General features: G+C 39.4%; 1 protein-coding gene across 1 annotated transcript in view; it reads right to left on the bottom strand.

Annotated features, from left to right (window-relative positions):
* Positions 1 to 5,346: 5,346 nt before the first annotated feature.
* Positions 5,347 to 20,144, bottom strand: part of MOCOS (molybdenum cofactor sulfurase) — a 363,606-nt gene continuing 348,808 nt past the window's right edge. The window contains exons 14-15 of the mRNA XM_073678475.1: positions 12,149 to 12,253; positions 5,347 to 6,646 (exon numbers count right to left, since the gene is read on the bottom strand). Of these exons, the coding sequence (XP_073534576.1) occupies positions 6,557 to 6,646; positions 12,149 to 12,253 (195 nt within the window). The 3' untranslated portion in view covers positions 5,347 to 6,556. The remainder of the gene's footprint in view (positions 6,647 to 12,148; positions 12,254 to 20,144) is intronic.

The raw sequence follows: 20,144 nt of genomic DNA, 5'->3' as shown, positions 1-20,144 counted from the left end.
AATGAAAGGTCTGGCAGTGCAAAGTGTTATTACGGTAAATGGAATTTATGTGCCGCAAATCAAATTGTTAAGAAACATTTTGGTCATCCTGGAGAATTTGAATTTCAAGAGATTGAATCCTGTATATCCGCATTCCTTTCATCATCCAAGAGTGGGGGGTCACTCTACCACAAAGGCTCACTATATCCTATGCTCTGTTTAAAGTGACAACACCAACGAGGCAATCATCACACTTACATTTGAACTTAACTTTAAAATCTGCTAAACTGTTAGACCTTAATTGCAGAACTGAGTGGAGCAGACAGTGGAGACATTTTTCTATAAAAGACATAAGGTCTTAATATTTGAGTTGATTTATTTTATTATTTTTATTGTGCTTGTACAGATTAACCATACATTATGTTCACATTTTAATCCATAAATAAAAATGTATTCAATTCAATATTTTTCAATTCCATAATTATTTTCACCAAACTCTACACAAGTCTAAAAATTGTTCTAGTAAAATACTAATGTATTCCCTTGCACTATAAATTAATCATGAGTACACAATGTTTGTAAAATCCAGGGCTCTTTACAACATTTAAAATTCAGGAAAGAATAAATAATCTTAGGTGGATACTGCCAGAGGCTGAAGACTACAATGAACACCATTATTAAAGGCTTTCACATTTTCCATAGTAACAGCAATAAAACTATGTAAATGAAAAAAAGTCAAAAAATACATGTAGACCTGTTAAGCAGTTTTTCTCAGTAATAGATGGATTATTGTCTCCTCTGTGGTATAATACAAAACCACTGTGACCTAAAAAACTTTGATATTTGTATCACCCCAAAAAGTACATTTTATAGTGTTTCAGTAACTAAGAATCACCAACATGTTTATATGTTTAGAATCCTTTAAGACTTTTGAAAGACTAAAACCCTAAAGCCAACAAGAAAAACAACAGATTTTATGGCAATGTGCATTTTCAACATTACAAAACATAAATTATAATTTGAAGTATAGCAGTTTGCTATTCATCTCCATTTCGGGAACATGTGCTTACTTTTCTTTCCATGCTCTGACTACTAAAACAGGAACAACTCAGGCCAAATAAGAGCATTTTTTTTACAGTTTTGTATAAAGCAAACTTGTCATGTCCTCAAATGCTATTACCTTGCAACTATAGGGTTAATCTACTCGTTAACAGCATTAGGGCCTGTGCACAAATTGCATATTTGTTGCTTTTTTTCTTTCAGATTTGTCACAAAACCTGAAGGGTTTCCTGATGCTAGTAAAGTGAGTGAGAATCCTGAATCCTCATGCTCACGCGGCTTATTTGTGACTTGCAGATTTGGTGCAGATTTAAATCTACAGTATGTCAATTCCTTCAGCGTTTTTGCTGCAGATTTCACCCATACTAATGAGTGGGGAAAAATCTGCATCGAAAATGCGTGAAAAAAAGCACCTATTTTACACTGAGTTTTTCCTGCCAAGAGATGCAGAAATGGTGCATACATTTCTGCACCAAATACTTAATATGTGCACAAACCCTTAATGTAAGCCTTAATGAAAGCGCAGCTACCTTGAGAAAATGAACTTTACTCCTCCTGGGAGCCACCAGCTTTTAGTTCTAGAAGAGTGCCCGGAGTAGCTACAGTCACCGGTCAGTACACAGTGAGTGGCAACTATAAGCATGCCCTGGCACTTTGATTGACCGCTCGCTCTGCACACATGTGCTGCACAGTGAGTTGTTAAAGTGCTGGGGCGGGCTTAAAGCTTCTGCTCACTGTTTACTGAGCGGTGACTGTAGCTGCTCCGGCCACGCCTCTATGACTGAGGCTCCTAGGAGGAATAAAATGTATTTTCTCCCAGTAGCTGCACTTTCTTTAAGGCACTGGACTACATTGTAATGCTATAAAGCTGCAGATTAACCCTGCAGTTTAATATAGTTTGGGAAGGGTCTTTTAAATGAGATATATTTGGAGGAGTATTTCTTTTTCTGAGGGCTAAAAAACAGATAAGATCATGGGCTTGTGGTTGATAGTTCTTAAACGGTTAAGAACCCAGAGAATGTTGCCTCTTTGATTCCATTTTTATGCTACTTGAGGCCTTGTTTTTTGAGGAATGTGTGATATTTTTGGACACCATTTTCAGGTAAGCATGTAGTGGCCTTTATTTTATATGATTGTTGTTAGCATTGCTGAATGCATTTATTAGTTGTTTACACGGAGATGAGTATACAGATATACGTTATATAATATGCATGTGTAAGAGGGTGTATAGAGATATGTGTGTTGGTGATGACTGTGAGTGGAGGCCACACCTGTAATGATGACATCTGACCACTAGATGTCAGTGACACTCACTGTTGATCTAAATGTTATTAAGTGTTAACAAAACAATACTTGAATAATTTTATCAATGCTGCGATGCAAATAATACACGAACTTTGCAGTGAAAATGCAATTTTGCTGCTTGAGTTATAAAATACTTTCATTGCATCATTGCTCTGCCACTCAAGCTGAGGATGGATAAAGTTTGTTTGGTGGAGAGGGGTTGGGTTGCCAGGGAGACGGAGCTGGGATGTGACGCATGTGGTTTGGGAGCTCCTGGTGGATGAGAAAGAAAGGAAGGTCCGGAGTAGGCGAACCTGGTTCCCCCTTGGAGTGCAGCCGTTTCGTGCTCCTGTGATTGGTGACATCTGGGACAATAATCCTCTATTTCTGTTCGGTGAAGAGCACGGGGAAGTTCAATAGTGGGATAACATTGAAAAGAGCCGGCCATCTTGTGAAGTGTGACACGGCGCCTGCGGAGGGTAAAGCACCCTATGTTTTAAACAAGGATGAGGTACCTCATCTTCTTCTTCTTATTTTAAATTCTCTCTGACCGGTCCAATGAGTTAGTTAGGGTCAGTTAGGTGTTGAGACCAATCTAAATGACTAGTCTCTATGGGACGGTGTCAGTGAGGCACGAACTGTGTTCATCTTGTCAACGACTGTGGATAGCGTGGTGCGAAGTTCAGAAAGGCCACAGTCCGTGGTGAAGCTCCCAAGGCACCCACCTGTCTGGATTGAATTTCCTGCAGAGCATGCTAATCAAATAAATTTTCTATCATCTGTGTTCTTGTAAATGGGAATTGAATATGGTTGTTTATTTTATAGGTTATTCTTGTTAGGTGAACTTGGGTTGTAATACACCTAACTGTACAGCTGAGTTTGGTCATACTGGGATCCCAGAAAGTTTATTGATTGGGAATAGTATTAAGATTGTGAACCAGGAGAAAAGACACATATTACGGCTTCCCCTTAGGAACTAGCCATGTTTAAGTCCGGACACATTTAGGGGAGAGGGGTGGCATTAATGGCCCAAGGGAAGACATCCCCTTATTGGGACCAGGGATATGTGGCTGTTCTCCTGGTAAGAAAAATAAAACAATTCTTTTGTACGAGTTGTTGGATTAAACATTTTACTGTTTATTTTATTCACTTTTCTTCCCCATACAAACAGGGGTGAGTTTTGTTACAATAAATCTTGTTATTGTTTTACCACCGTTTTTCTTTTAAAGCTCATCTGTCCTGTCAGTGGCATCACTGTCAAAATGGAATCTTACCCCCACTGTTAGTATTCGGGGCATTTTACACATGTACTGGACATGCTTAGTTTGTTTCTTATATTTGATTGAAATTAAACTGATTTAATAAAAAAATATATATATTTTATGCACAGTTCAGATATTACATGTTCCAAAATTGTTAATATAGAAAATATATTATAAGTGATTATAATATATACCTGTATTTGTGATAATAAATATACAACCCCTGGCAAAAATTATGGAATCACCAGGCTCGGAGGATGTTTATTCAGTTGTTTAATGTTGTTGAAAAAAAGCAGATCACAGACATGGCACAAAACTAAAGTTATTCCGAATGGCAACTTTATGGCTTTAAGAAACACTAAAAGAAATCAAGAAAAAAAGAGTGGTACTCAGTAAGGGTAATTTTTTTCAGACCAAGGGGAAAAAATTATGGAATCACTCAATTCTGAAGAAAAAATTATGGAATTATGAAAAACAAACACACAAAAGAACACTCCAATACATCACTAGTATTTTGTTGCACCTCCTCTGGCTTTAATAACAGCTTGCAGTCTGGCTCCAACTTTCTCTGATAGCTGTTGCCAGATCAGCTTTGTAGGTTGGAGCCTTGTCATGGACCATTTTCTTCAACTTCCACCAAAGAATTTCAATTGGATTGAGATCCAGACTATTTGCAGGCCATGACATTGACCTTATGTGTCTTCTTTCAAGGAATGTTTTCACCGTTTTTGCTCTATGGCAGGATGCATTATCATCATGAAAAATGATGTCATCATCCCCAAACATCCTTTCAATTGATGGGATAAGAAAACTGTCCAAAATATCAATGTAAACTTGGGCATTTATTGAAGATGTACATCTCCCCAGTGTCTTTACCTGACATGCAGCCCCATATCATCAATGACTGTGGAAATTTGCATGTTCTCTTCATGCAGTCATCTTTATAAATCTCATTGGAATGGCACCAAACAAAAGTTCCAGCATCATCACCTTGCCCAATGCAGATTCGCGATTTATCACTGAATATGACTTTCATCTAGTCATCCACAGTCCACGATTGCTTTTCCTCAGCCCATTGTAACCTTGTTTTTTTCTGTTTAGGTGTTAATGATGGTTTATGTTTAGCTTTTCTGTATGTAAATCCCATTTCCTTTAGGCGGTTTCTTACAGTTCGCTCATAGACATTGACTCCAGTTTCCTCCCATTCATTCCTCATTTGCTTTGTTGTTCATTTCCTGTTTTAGAGACATATTGCTTTAAGTTTCTGGTCTTGAGGCTTTGATGTCTTCCTTGGTCTACCAGTATGTTTGCCTTTAACAACCTTCCCATGTTGTTTGTATTTGGTCCAGATTTTAGACACAGCTGACTGTGAACAACCAACATCTTTTGCAACATTGCATGATGATTTACCTTCTTTTAAGAGTTTGATAATCCTCTCCTTTGTTTCATTTGACATCTGTCGTGTTGGAGCCATGATTCATGTCAGTCCACTTTGTGCAACAGCTCTCCAAGGTGTGATCACTCCTTTTTAGATGCAGACTAACAAGCAGATCTAATTTGATGCAGGTGTTAGTTTTGGAAATGAAAATGTACAGGGTAATTCCATAATTTTTTCCTCAGAATTGAGTGATTCCATAATTTTTTCCCTCTGCTTGGTCTGAAAAAATTACCCTTACTGAGTACCACATTTTTTTTTGTGATTTATTTTAGTGTTTCTTAAAGCCCTAAAGTTGCCATTTGAAATGACTTTAGTTTTGTGCCATGTCTGTGATCTGCTTTTTTCAACAACATTAAACAACACTTTTTATAAACTATTTTGTATATTTATTTTCATTACAATCAATTGGCTAAATACTTTAAATTATTTACCCAAAGGGCGAAGTCAGGCGGCCATATAAATCGGACTGAGATCCAGTCGCAATGCTCAGACTGGCAGGAGGCTCTTCCTACCTGAGTTTGACAGCTTCATTTATTTCTTTACAACTGTCATGCTCGGGTCATGAGAGCTATCGGCCAATGTGCGCAGTGTTAAAGGATCTTGGTCCATTTATATGGCCGTCCAACAGCGCCCTAATCGTGGTCCGATTAATTCCCACCATTGGCTGATTTTTCAGACCCCATATAACGCTTTTCTCAGGGTTTATGATTTATATTTTATGCATTCTTGCATAGAAATACGGTGGCTCAGTGGTTAGCACTGCAGCCTTGCAGCACTGGGGCCCAGGGTTCAAGTCCCACCAAGGACAACATCTGTAAGGTATTTGTATGTTCCTCCGGGTTCTATGGTTTCCTCCCACACTCCAAAGACATACTGATAGGGAATGTAGATTGTGAGCCCCGATGGGGACAGTGATGATAATGTATGTAAAGCGCTGCGGAATATGTTGGTGTTATATAAAAATAAAGATTATTATTATGACCACCATGGTTGTCTGAACGTGTTGATACCTTCATATTTTGATTGGTACTCCCTCCCTTTTCTATGCATTGATACACTTCTTGTCTTTTTGATACACATTTTTTTTACACTTTATGTCTATTTTCTTCTGGCGATGTCACCTCTCTTTGGCACATGACTCACTTTTTATGTATTTATTTTATTTGTCGTCCTAGTAAAAACCTAAATATTTTTAACAAATCTTGTGTTATACTATTACTTTTTGATAGGGTATGATTTGCAGGTACCAGTTTGATAAGGACAGATGGAATGAAAAAATGAAAATGAAGAATAAAATCAACAACGTGTATAAACAAAGTTAAGCTTGACCCATTTGAACCAAAATGAAATTCAGTGTGTGACTAATTTCTAAATTCTTCATAATGTCTTCACATTTTTCTTAGCTTACACATTCCAGTTAAAGAAATATGCACAAAAAACAAATTTAAAAGCTAAATTTGTATCCTTTTGCAGTCTTTGATTTTAACTTTACATTATGGATACTCCAATATTTCTTCATTGGTTAGAGCAATCTTCAGCAGGTGAAATATATCTCTGATCCGACTGTGAGCACAGATGGGTATGAAGAACATGATGCATTCAGAAGGTACATTCCAAAAGTAGTCTGAAAAATAAAAGTGAAATAGTTTATGCAAGTGTATATATAATACAGAAAGAGCAGTTCTGGTAAATCCTTTTTTTATTAACATATTATTGCATTTTTTTTAAAAAAATGTTCATGTTAAATTCAGTTATACATTGAATATTTTTTCATGCATAAAACAAGGTGAGATTGGACGTTAACAACAAGAAATCAATTTAAGCAGTATAGGGGACCAAAATTGTAGCTGACGTACTGTAAATAAGGGAGTAAAATAATCATAATCTCACAAATAAGATTCATGAAACACATAGTACTTAGTCTATACTTGATAAATATTACCTTTCCCGTCAATCACTGGCAGTTTTATTGTATAGTATAAGTTATTTCTGAAATTGTAGCAAGTTTTGTACTTTTTCAGAATCTGATCACATGTGATCAATTAACAGTTAAAATATGGTAGGAAAGAAATCGTTCTACAACTTAAGCTTGGTAATTGCTGAACATACTCTCTTTACGTTACGAATCTCATAGGGTAAATATAATATCAAAGTCCCATAAGTGTGAAACATGGTTCTAACTGCAATATTACATCAATAAATGTTTGATGTGTTCTAGTAGAAGGTGTGGGCTTAGGGATCATATATTCAAAAGTTTCTTTGGTTATAACAGTGCTCTTACCTACAGTTCAAAGGCTGAAAGGGGAGGGCCAACAGGCTAATCAGAAGAAATGAGTAAACTAAAGATCTTTAAAATATTCTCTGTGGGGGAGAAGATGCTTGTTCATAATTTGCTCAAGTGCTGTCACTCCAGGTCAGTAGGCAGGGGGATGGGCAGCATGTATCAGTTGACAGGTTCACTTTAAAATCCGCCAAAGGATTCCACAAATGAGGGACTTTTTATAGTCTTTGCCAACTGGACATTGCTCACAGGGTAATTATTCTGTGTAGCCTAAAGGTATGGCCCTAGAGAATCCTGTGAGCCACACCCCCATTGTAAAGACCATGACAATTAGCACAAAGTAAAAAGACCCATATCTCTGGACCCTTATGGTGGATTAACCCCTTAAGGACCAAAGCACTTTGTACGTTAATGACCGAGCCTCATTTTTTAAATCTGACCAGTGTCACTTTATGAGGTAATAACTCTGGCATGCTTCAATGGATCCCACTGATTCTGAGAATGTTTTTTAGTGACATACTTTACTTCATGATAGTGGTAAAAAATTTTCAATACGACTTGAGTTTATTTGTGAAAATATTGGAAATTTGGCCAAAATTTTGCAATTTTCAAAATTTTGATTGTTATGATCTTAAACCAGAGAGTTATGTCACACAAAATAGTCAATAATTAACATTTCTCACATGTCTACTTTATATCATATCAATTTTTGAAACATATTTTTTTCTTGTTTGGAAGTTATAAGGGTTAAAAGTTGATCAGCAATTTCTCATTTTTACAACAAAATTTACAAAACCATTTTTTTAGGGACCACATCACATTTGAAATGACTTTGGGGGTCTATATGACAGAAAATACCCAAAAGTGACACCATTGTAAAAACTGCACCCCTCAAAACCACATTCAAGAAGTTTATTAACCCTTCAGGTGCTTCACAGGAATTAATGGAATGTGAAAAAAAGTGAACATTTAACTTTTTTCACAAAAATGTTCTTTTAGCCTTAATTTTTTTATTTTCACAAGGGTAACAGGAGAAAATGGACCCCGACATTTGTTGTGAAATTTCTCCTAAATACGCCGATACCCCATATGTGGGTAAAAACTACTGTTTGGACGCATGGCAGGGCTCGGAGGAGAGGAAACACCATTTGACTTTTTGAACGCAAAAATGTCTGGAATCAAGAAACGATGCCATGTCGCGTTTGGAGAGCCCCTGATGTGCCTAAACAGTAGAAACTCCCCACAAGTGACCCCATTTTGGAAACTAGACCCCTTATTGAATGTATCTAGATGTGTGTTAAGCACCTTAAACCCTCAGGTGTTTCACAGAAGTTCAAAAAGTAGATCCGTGAAAATAAAAAAATCTAAATTTTCCCACCAAAAAATTCTTTTAGCCCCATTTTTTTTATTTTCACAAGTGTAACTGGAGAAAATGGACACCAAAATGTGTTGTGTAATTTCTCCTGAGTGCGCCAATACCCCATATATGGTTAAAAACTACTTTTGAGGCACAGTGCAAAGCTCAGAAGGGAGGAAGTGACATATTGGAGTTCATATTTTTCTGGAATGGTTTGAGGGTGCCATGTCACATTGGCAGAGCCCCTGAGGTGCCAGAACAGCAGAAACCTCCCATGAGTGACCACATTTTACAAACTACACTTCTCAATTAATTAATCTAAGGGTGCAATAATCATATTGACACCACGGGTGTGTCACAGAATTTTATATCATTAGGCAGTGAAGAAAAAATAATTACACTGGAGCTTAGAAAGGAGAGAGGCTTTTGGATTTGGGAGTTCAGAATTCGCTGGATTTCTTCTGGGAGGCAAAGAGCCATAGTTCTTTTCCAGAGCCTTTGTACTTCCAGTAACATGGAAGCCAATATATTTCCATTGACAGATGATGGACCTGAGTAAAGACTTCCTTTTTTGTGGATTGAGTTGAAGCTTTTACTGGGAACATATTATATAAAGTTTGGGATCACATTTATCCTGTGCTCTACGTTGAGCACTTACATCAGGGTTTCCATCTAAATCTCCAAATGACAAAATTCAGATAAAACCGTCTAGGGATCCATTCACTATAATGAGCAGCAGATTTATTCTGGACTCAGTCTGGCCTCTGTTCAGCTGTGTCCTGCTTTTCAGAAGTGCAAAAAACTATGGCGGACTGCGCTTTTATGCACGCCTAAAAAGAGGGACACCGCCGCATCAAAGGCCAGATGGTGTTCACAGTGCCTCCATCTGCCTCTTTATAGGGAATCTTCTGTCATGGGTTCTGTCTGAATCACATATTTCAGAGATTTATACAGAAAGCCTGGTGTAAGTGCCTGGTGCAAGCGCAGTATGAATGTGAGCCGATCCTTACTGCGATGAATGTGAGACAGAATGAAAAAATCAACAGCAGGTAAAGAATTGTTTTTATTTGTTTTTTTATGCTGTTCCTCATGCGAGCTAAGTGATTAGGTGACTTTATTCTTCGGGTAAGTACGATTACAGCGATACCAGATTTATATTGGGTTTTTGTTTGGCTGCTGTCACACACAAAAATATGTTTTTTTTTCTTCAAAAATTAGTTTTTGCATCGCCATATTTTGAGAGCAATATTTTTTCCATTTCTGCCGACAGAGTCATGTGAGGCCTTGTTGCTTGCGAGACGAGTTGATTTTTTTTATGGCTTTCTATTCTGATTTTTGAGAGGCAGAAAGAGCAAAAAACAGCAATTCCGGAATTGGTTTTTGGTGTTTTTTTTTAAGCCGTTTCGCATGTGGTAAAATTGATAAGGCAACTTTATTCTTCGGGTTAGTATGTTTACAGCAATACCACATTTATGTCATTTTTTATGCTTCTGCGCTTTTACACAAAAACTATTATAGAAAAAATAATTATTTTAGCCTTGCTGTATTCTGACAGCTATAACTTTTTAATTTTTCCTCTGATGGAGCTGAATGGCGGCTTGTTTTTTGCGGGACAAGATGACGTTTTCAGTGATACCATTTTTATCTACATTTGTCTTTTAGATTCATTTTTATTCCTTTTTGTTTCAGTGGTATGATGAAAAGCATAGTTTGACAATTTTATTTTTTTTATGGGGTTCACTGAAGGAGTTAACTAGTTTGACACCTTTATAGATCCGGTCGTTCCAAACACGACAATATCAAATATGTGTACTTTTTTTATTTTTTTTTTACAAAAAAATGTGTATTTAATAGTGTAATTTTATTCATTATTATTGTGTCATTTTTTTTTTACATATTTTTACAATTTTTTTTTTACTTTTTTACTTAGTCCCTCTATGGGACTTTCCCTTTTTTACTTTGATTACAGGTGTAATGCATTGCAGTTGTGCAATTGCTACTCACTTGGGTGCATCAGGTGGCAAAACATGAAGCGTTTCCATTTAAATGTCCATGCTGGTTTATTGCTGCTTTATAAACCAGCCTTAAGCAAAGAAAAAAAATAAACAGCCTTCAGTGCATGTGAAAACAAAGTAAACACATCTTTGACAAAGTCTTGTGAGAGCCAGTCCTGGTCACACAGGCTGGATAGCATCCAGTATACTGGCTCAGTCTGGATAAAACACACAAGAGGCCTTTTTCCTCAACACACAGTTCATGTGTGCAACAAGGACTCCATTTTAACAGGTTAACCACACCCAGATGTGGGGTATATGGGCAGCCAAACCCGCCCATCTCTCAGTCTGGCCCAGATGCAGCAAACAATCCTCTCAGTGCTATGTGCACTAGAGCAATACTCTAGAATTACATTACAGACGACAACCACCTAGGTGATACATACCTCCCATCAACTATGTGTCCATTACCTGCCTTACAAACTGCACAGAATGCTTCTGAGACCATACTTTCAGCATGCTCTCAGAAGATTTCCGTAGCTTGGTGACCCTGGGGTTGTAATGACGACCCCGGGTCATCATGGCAATGATCGAGCCCCCCTCCCCCCGTGTTGACATCACAAGGGGGCCGATCTGAAGGCAGTGGGAGCTCCAATCCCATCTGCCTGCCTCCTAAATGGTGTGATTGTGGCATTTAGGGAGTTAAACAGCCAGGTGCGGTGCTGTCACCGTCCCTGGCTGTTAGTGAGGGATCTCAGCCACTAGCAGCGCTGAGCTCCAGCTCTGATCAGGCAAGAGGTGCTGCTGATATTTCAGCTTCTCCTGCGCAATCATGCTGTGATAAGGCAGGCAGATTGACTGACTGATCACAGCCCTCTGAGTGCTGGGACTGACGGCATGGGACTTTGCACCTCCTCCCTTGCCAATCAGCTTCTCACTGGCAGCTGTCGGCAATGAACTGTCACTACGAGTTTACACACAATGGCAGTTCAAAGTCACGACGGCCATAGCACGTCATAGTGCTGGAACTGACACCCGCTCATGACTTGCTATGTTTGTCATTGGGCATAAAGGGGTTGAAAAACAATCCACAAAAAGTAAAACCAAAAAAAAAACAGAATACCAAGGGGAGCAGCGGGAATAAAATAAGAGCAAAAACTTGACACTTTTTACCTGTTGACAAGTCCTTTTCTTACTTCTGCATCTGGAGCATATAACGACACGCGCATGGATAACTGCTGATCACACGTGTTACGACAGGTACTGTATATTTTTCTCATTCTAATGTGAATGGGACAGGTGTAGGATACCTCCGGATTTTCAGCATCACAGCAGGCATCAGTAGATGTGATGGCACCTGCCCTGCTCACTTCTTGTGAAAGGGAAGTGAGCAAAGCCAGATTAACCATTCAAGAGTAGTACACCGAATAATAACAAGCAATAAGAGTAAAACAAAAAGTATTTAGGTAGAGCTGCCCTTCAGGTTATACTAACTTTTCCTTCTCTGCTGGATGATAGTGTTTGAAGTATCTCTCTCTTCTTTTCACCAGTTGTCTGATTAATACAAATTACTTGGCATCGGGTACATTTTCCTGAAACCTAAAAAGAAACATTATGAGTTAAAAGCAAACTATTTCTAGAATGAACTCAACGATACCACAGTATTTTTGAGTTAATTTCCAAACTCCCTCTAGTACTAACAGAATGTTATTATGTCATTCTACAGCTATGTAGGGAGTTCAGAGCACCGAATGAAAAACATATTGATATCCTATAAACAGTATGGGCTATCAATATCTAATTAGTAGGGGTTTGACTCTTAGCACCCGCGTCTTTGGCAGCATTAATATGTTGCAGCCTAGCTCCCTTTTATAATTTACTGAGACATAGTGCCATAGTTTTGGTTATTGCCGTGCATGGTACTGACAATATTGCCCTTTCCAACACGGACTTGACTTTCACTGTATTGACCAGTCTGTAATCTGGAAACATATTCCTGTGCAAAGTGTTGCATGATAACAGCTGCAACTGGTCTGGAGAGCCATAAAAGGGAGAGGTGCAGGTGAGGTCTAGCAAAAGTCTCCATTACATTTTTATACAGTAAGATAAAAATGATGAGATACTAACTAATGTAAGAAATAGACAATAGACAACAACAAATATGGCCATCAGAACAACCACAAATGCTAAATAAAATCTATCTTATTTTTAGCTATCCTGTTCTGGTATTATTCTTTACCAACCATGTATGTATTTATTTATTTTACTCAAGTGTAGTATTTTACTCACATACTTATGTAGCACCATTAATTCCACAGCGCTTTACAGACATTATCAGCACTGTCCCCATTGGGGCTCACAATCTAAATTCCCTATCAGTATGTCTTTGTATACAAAGGTCTGAATATACCATCCTGCTGATAGCTATAGGGACTTACATTCATTCATCTACAACATTGTTAGTGAGGTCTAGTAATGATATTGGCTGGTATTTGTGTCTTCTTTCTAATAAAAGCATATTTTTTTTATAAACAAACCATGCATGGAGTGTCTGATCCTGCAATCATGTGTTAATACAGTGGTATTAGGGGAGGAGGTGGAGAGGAAGTGTGCGGGGAGTGGGATTAGATTGTTCAAGGAACTGTTCCGGTCTTATTGGTTCTGTCAATGAAGCAGGGACTGTAGTTTTTCACTGAACATTTAGAGAATCAGGAAGAGAAGCTAGTTGGCATGTGACTAAGTATGTAAATTACATATATGCGGTCCCATAACGACTGCACAAAGTGCTTAAACTGTGCATAGCAGGGGGAAAAACAGAATTTTTGCCCAGGAAAACTTTAGTTTACCTCTAGGTAATTTATACCCTAACATATATTTTTAATACTGGTGAATCGCAGCAAAAAAACAATTTAACTCCACCGCAGTGCTATGGCATTTCAGATAAAACAGTTTGAAAAGCCAACTGGGGCTACAGGGAGTTCAATTACGGCACCAACCAGCTTTTCCGATCCAATTGATTGACAGGTCTCTCCCATAGGTGTACTGAGGTGTAAAGCGGACCACATCGGGCGGTCATTTTCTCAAAGTATGTTTACTCTGAAACGCTGCAGTGTTTCAGAGTAAACATACCTGGCTGTGATTGCAGTTCAGGCATTATGAATCTAATGACATGTTCAACGTTTATTTTTTGCTAAGTATTAATGGTTAATCAAGTTTCCTAAATGGTTAAAAATGCAGAAAATGTTAATAAAATAAATTAAGAATAAAATTAAATATCTGTTCCCCATGTATATTTATCTGTGACACATTACAGTTGAGCGGAAATGGAAAAGATCCCACTACACGGAGCACTTCATCGCATTCAAACAACCCCTCACTATTTTCAATTCCACACTCACAGCAGCAAAACAAACATACTTCTCATCTCTCAAATCCTCTCTGTCTCACAACCTCAAACAGCTATTCAACACTTTCAATTCTCTCCTCCGTCCCCCAGCGCCTCCTCCCTCTTCTCTCATCTCAGCCGAAGACTTTGCCTCATTCTTCAAGCAGAAGATTGACACCATCAGACAAGGCTTTTGCCTAACGTCCCCACAGCCGCTCCTCATATCTACCCAACCTTCCTGCTCCAAAACTAACTTCTCCACCATTAAAGAAGATCAAGTTTCCTCTTTACTCTCCAAATCACACCTCACCATCTGCGAACTTGACCCAATCTCATCCCACCTCATTCCTAACCTTACCACAATCTTCATCCCAACCCTAACCCACCTCTTCAACTTGTCACTAACAACAGGCGTCTTCCCCTCATGTTTCAAACATGTCTCATAGTAACATAGTAACATAGTTTGTAAAGCCGATTAAAGTGTCCATCAAGCCGAATTGCGTCCATCAAGTTCGACCTGTTAGTTCTGTAATTGCTAAAGTTGATCCAGAGGAGGGCAAAAACCCCAAATGATTTGGCCAATCTTCACCTGAGGAAAAATTCCCTCCAGACTCTGAAACCAGCAGTCAGAATAAATCCCTGTATCAACCTACTATTTTATTTTATTTTTAAGTATATGCAGAAATCTGCCTGGTATCTAGAAATGCATCCAGTCCCCGCTTGAACTGGTGTAGTGAATCCGACATTACCGTCTCCTCACTCAGTGAATTCCATATTCTCACTGCTCTTACCGTAAAGAACCCCTTCCTATGCTGGTGCTGAAACCTTTTCTCTTCCAGTCTTAGTGAATGCCCTCTTGTTACCGTAATATTCCTCCTTTTGAACAAATCCCTGGCAAGGTCTCTATACTGTCCCCTAACATATTTGTACACATTTATTATGTCCCCCCTCAACCTTCTCTTTTCCAGGCTGAATAGTCCTAGTTTTGCCAACCTCTCTGGGTATTGCAGTCCCTCCATTCCCTTTATTAATTTTGTTGCCCTCCTTTGTACCTTTTCAAGCTCATTTATATCCTTTCTATATATTGGGGCCCATAACTGAGCACAGTATTCCAAGTGTGGTCTGACCAGTGCTTTGTACAGTGGAAGAACAATGTTCTCATCCTTTGCAGCTATACCTCTTCTGATACATCCCATTACCCTGTTTGCCCTTACAGCAGCGGCCTGACTTTGGTCACTCCAATTTAGTTTGCTATCAATCAAGATGCCCAAGTCCTTCTCCATCTCTGAATTCCCCAATGATTTCCCATTCAGTGAGTACTGGTGACTTCCATTTTTCCTTCCCATATGTATGACCTTACATTTCTCCTCGTTAAACCTCATTTGCCATTTAATGCTCCACATACCCAGCTTATCCAAATCCCTCTGTAGGTCTGCACTGTCCTCTTTTGTATTAATTGTTTTACATAACTTTGTGTCATCTGCAAATATTGATATTTTACTATTTATCCCGTTGACTATGTCGTTAATAAAGATATTAAATAACGTTGGGCCTAGTACAGACCCCTGTGGTACCCCACTAGTGACGCTTACCCAATCTGAGTATATTCCATTTATAACCACCCTCTGCCTTCTATCCTTTAGCCAGTTAGCTACCCACTTGCAGACATTTTCCCCCAGCCCCATCATTCTCATTTTGTATACCAACCTATTATGTGGCACGCTATCGAACGCTTTTGAGAAGTCGAGATACACGACATCCACTGGTTCCCCCTGATCTACTCGAGAGCTAACCTCCTCGTAGAAGTCAATCAGGTTTGTTTGGCAGGAGCGATTCCTCATGAATCCATGTTGGTTCGGGATTAAAAGATTATTAGCATCAAGATGCTCCGTAATTGCCTCTTTAATGAAGCTTTCAAAAATTTTGCCCATAACGGACGTCAGACTCACCGGCCGATAGTTTCCGGCGTCACTTTTCGCTCCCTTTTTGAATATTGGCACTACATTCGCCTGTCGCCAATCAAGTGGCACAGACCCAGTCTCAACAGAGTCCTTAAATATAAGATATAACGGTCTGTCTATCACATTACTTAGTTCCCTTAGTACCCGTGGGTGTATGCCATCAGGTCCTGGTGATTTGTTTATTTTAATGTTACTGAGGCGTTTCTGTACCCCAGCTTGGGTTAGATTTGTCATACTTAGTGGAGGATTAAGCTTGTCACTTCTCATTTCTCCTGTTAGTTCGATTTCCTTTGTGAAAGTTGTCGAAAAAAAATTATTTAATAGATTAGCTTTATCCTCATCTTTCTCTATGATTTTGCCTTTATCACTTTTTATCGGTCCAATATTATCCGATTTAATCATTTTACTATTTATATACGTAAAGAACAGTTTGGGATTTGATCTACTTTCCCTAGCAATACGTCTCTCTGTTTCCTCCTTCGCTATTTTTATTTGTTTTTTACAGGTTCTCATTTTTTCCTTGTAACACATTAGTGCCTCCTTACTGTTTTCCTGTTTTAATCTCTTGAATGCCTCTTTTTTGCTATTTAACGCCCCTTTTACGTTCTTGTTCAACCATATTGGTTTCCTCTTATTTCTGGCCCTTTTATTCCCATACGGTATATACCTCTCGCACTGAGTATTCAGAATTCTTTTGAAGGTTTCCCATTTACTATTCGTATTCCTTTGATTAAGAAATTTGTCCCAGTCAATAAGTTGAAGGCTTTCTTTCAGCTGATCAAACTTCGACCTCCTAAAGTTTAATGTTTTTGTTGTTCCCTTATTGATAACCCTACTGAAGGGCATTTTGAAGTCGATAATATTATGGTCGCTATTACCTAGGTGCCCCCCTATCTGTACCTCAGTTATTCTATCAGGCCTATTAGTCAATATTAAGTCCAACACGGCCTTCCCTCTCGTTGGTTCCTGCACTAGTTGGGAGAGATAATTATCCTTAATATTTGTCAAGAACCTTTTTCCCTTCTGAGATCTACAGGTTTCTGTTTCCCAGTCAATATCCGGGTAGTTGAAATCCCCCATTACAATCACTTCATTATGTTTTGCTACTTTGTCTATTTGTCCTAATAGCAGATTCTCATTCTCCTCTGTTATATTGGGTGGCTTATAGCAGACCCCCAGTAATATTTTATTATTATTTTTAGTTCCCTCTATCTCTACCCACATGGACTCGACCCCCTCTTCTCCCTCTCCTATATCTTCCCTTAGTCTGGGTTTTAGACATGACTTTACATATAAGCAGACTCCTCCGCCTTTCCCCTGTTTCCGGTCCCTTCTAAATAAACTATAATCTAATAAATTTACCGCCCAGTCGTAGCTATCGTCTAGCCAAGTCTCTGTTATACCTACGATGTCATACCTCTCCTCCGATATAAGCGCCCGCAGCTCATCCGCCTTATTGGTCAGGCTTCTTGCGTTGGTCAGCATGCAAGATAAAACTTTGGGGTTATTTAGCATCCTATTCTTCTCTAACGATCTAACTGTACTATCCCCACCCCCCTCTCTACCCTCAATCACATCCATCCTCAAAAAGCCCTCCCTTGACCCATCCGCTCTGTCTAGCTATCACCCCATATCACTTCTCCCCTATGCCTCAAAACTACTGGTACAACACCTCCACCTTGAACTGTCCTCCCACCTCTCCTCCTGCTCCGTCTTCGACCGCTTACAATCAGGCTTCTGACCACATCACTCCACTGAAACTGCCCTGACTAAAGTCACCAACGACCTACTAAAAGCCAAATCCAAGCGACACTACTCCGTCCTCCTACTCCTGGACCTGTCACCTGCCTTCGACACAATGGACCATTCCCTCTTACTACAGACTCTCTCATTCCTTGGCATCACGGACTTGGCCCTACCTTGGATCTCTTCATACCTAACAGACCGGACATTCAGCGTCTCCCACTCACACACCACCTCCTCATCTCGCCCCCTATCTGTCGGTGTTCCCCAAGGCTCAGTTCTAGGGCCCTTGCTCTTCTCCATCTACACCTTTGGCCTGGGACAGCTCATAGAGTCTCATGGCTTTCAGTATCACCTCTATGCTGATGACACACAAATCTACCTCTCTGGACCCGATATCAACTCCTTACTAACCAGAATCCCACAATGTCTGTCCGCTATTTCAACCTTCTTCTCTGCTAGATTTCTAAAACTTAACATGGATAAAACTGAATTCATCATCTTCCCCCCCGCTTCACTCAACCCCCCCATCTGAACTATCCATCAAAGTTAATGGCTGCCCACTCTCCCCAATCCCACAAGCTCGCTGCCTCGGAGTAACCCTGGACTCTGACCTCTGACTAGCCTACAACCTGCAGTAACCTCCGCTCTACCATACCACTGCACGACCAGCTCTACCCTCATCTACTGTATCCTCGCCCATCCCTTGTAAATTGTGAGCCCTCGTGGGCAGGGTCCGCTTTCCTCCTGTACCAGTCGCTGACTCGTTTTGTTCAAGGTTATTGTAAGTGTTTCTGCTATGTATACCCCTTTTTCACATGTAAAGCGCCATGGAATAAATGGCGCTGTAATAAATAATAATAATGATAATTTCCTTCAATGTCAGTCGACATAAAGTACAATACATCATAAAACAAATAATGTGAAAAAAATTACATAGATTTGCAAAACCTTCAGGGTTTCTTCATATACACTTTTTTTGTAAAAAAATGCATTTAAAAAACAGCATTGTTACAAACTATTTTATGGCCATTTTTGGGATTTGTGAATTTTTTTTGTGTAAATTGATGTATTTTAATGCCTGTCTGATGTTTTTATTCTACTTGCATTATTAAAAGTTATGTAATTCATTTAAAAAATAACAATCATACAATGGTCCACTGGATAGGTGATAACATTTAATGATGTGAATAACCCTTTAGGCTGTGTTCACACATCGGCTGTACTGCTATCTCAGCAGCCTTAAGCTGATGTGGTATTTTAATGGCTTCTGACGCAATCAATTAATTTTATATGAAAACAGCTGTTTCATGTGTGCAGCTGTCCGGCTGTTATTAATATTACTTATTTTTAAAGCACGATTGATTTCATAGTGCCGTACATGGAAAAGGGGTTTAAATACAAAATATAGAATTATAATGAACAAAATAATATAGACAGACTGGCAGTGGTGTAAAAACCGCGGTCATGACCTCAGCAACCGGGAGCATTACAACCCTGCCAGTCTGTTTATATTCTGCCTCCAATGCCAGCACAAACTTCAACTGGATGTGCGTCTTCGGATGCACATTCAGCTGAAGCGCATTGTGGTGCTGACACCCTTCGGGTCTGTGGGAGGCAATACACGCTGCCAGCCAATCAGAGGCCAGCAGCTGATGCTGGTGTGTACATTATTGAGGGTACAAGGCAGTGACCTCATTCGCTCCTGTCGCTTGCATGCTTAAGTCAGCTGCCAGTTTCAGAAGAGAACGCTGCGCTGCGGGGGAGCAGATGGGAGGTGATTATAATTGTTTTTTCTTTTTCTATGCATTAAAGAACAAAGGCAGAACGGGGGACATATACCAGGATGGTAGATATATATATACCAGGATGGAGAATATCTATACCAGGATGGGGCCCAGGCAAGATAAGTGATATATACCAGGATGCGGCCCAGAATAAGGGACATATATATCAGGATGGGGATATATATATACCTGTCACGGGTGTGTCAGAGGTGACAGACAGTCGCCCTGCAATGGTTTGCAGGAGATCGCCACGTTTGGCAATGCAGACAGCTGCCTAGATAGGAGGCTGTGTTTAGGACCCAGTGACTACCTCCCTTTGCTCATCTCCTTCCTCCCCCAGCTATAGCCTTACGCCAGGGATGGTAGGGTAAGATACGTGATCGGCGACAGCTGCGGAGGCTATATAGGGACATTAAGGGAAGACAGGTTGACGCTAGTCCAGATTAGGAGGTCACTCCTTCCCCCTTTCCCTAGTGTCTGGGCTCCCTTTCCCTTTCCCCTCTGTGTTGCACTCACACCAGGCGTGACATTATAACCGGCCAAGCATGTTTTGGGAAAAAAAAAAAAAAAAAAACGACACAAGATTGACATTTTTTTTTCTGTATGTGTTTTTG

This window comes from Phyllobates terribilis, unplaced genomic scaffold (genome assembly GCF_046119375.1).
Source record: "Phyllobates terribilis strain yellow unplaced genomic scaffold, ASM4611937v1 Scaffold_4__5_contigs__length_816908805, whole genome shotgun sequence".
In the NCBI taxonomy this organism is placed as follows: domain Eukaryota; kingdom Metazoa; phylum Chordata; class Amphibia; order Anura; family Dendrobatidae; genus Phyllobates; species Phyllobates terribilis.
The sequence above is the reverse complement of the archived record's forward strand: the minus strand, read 5'-3'. Positions and strand labels throughout refer to the sequence as shown.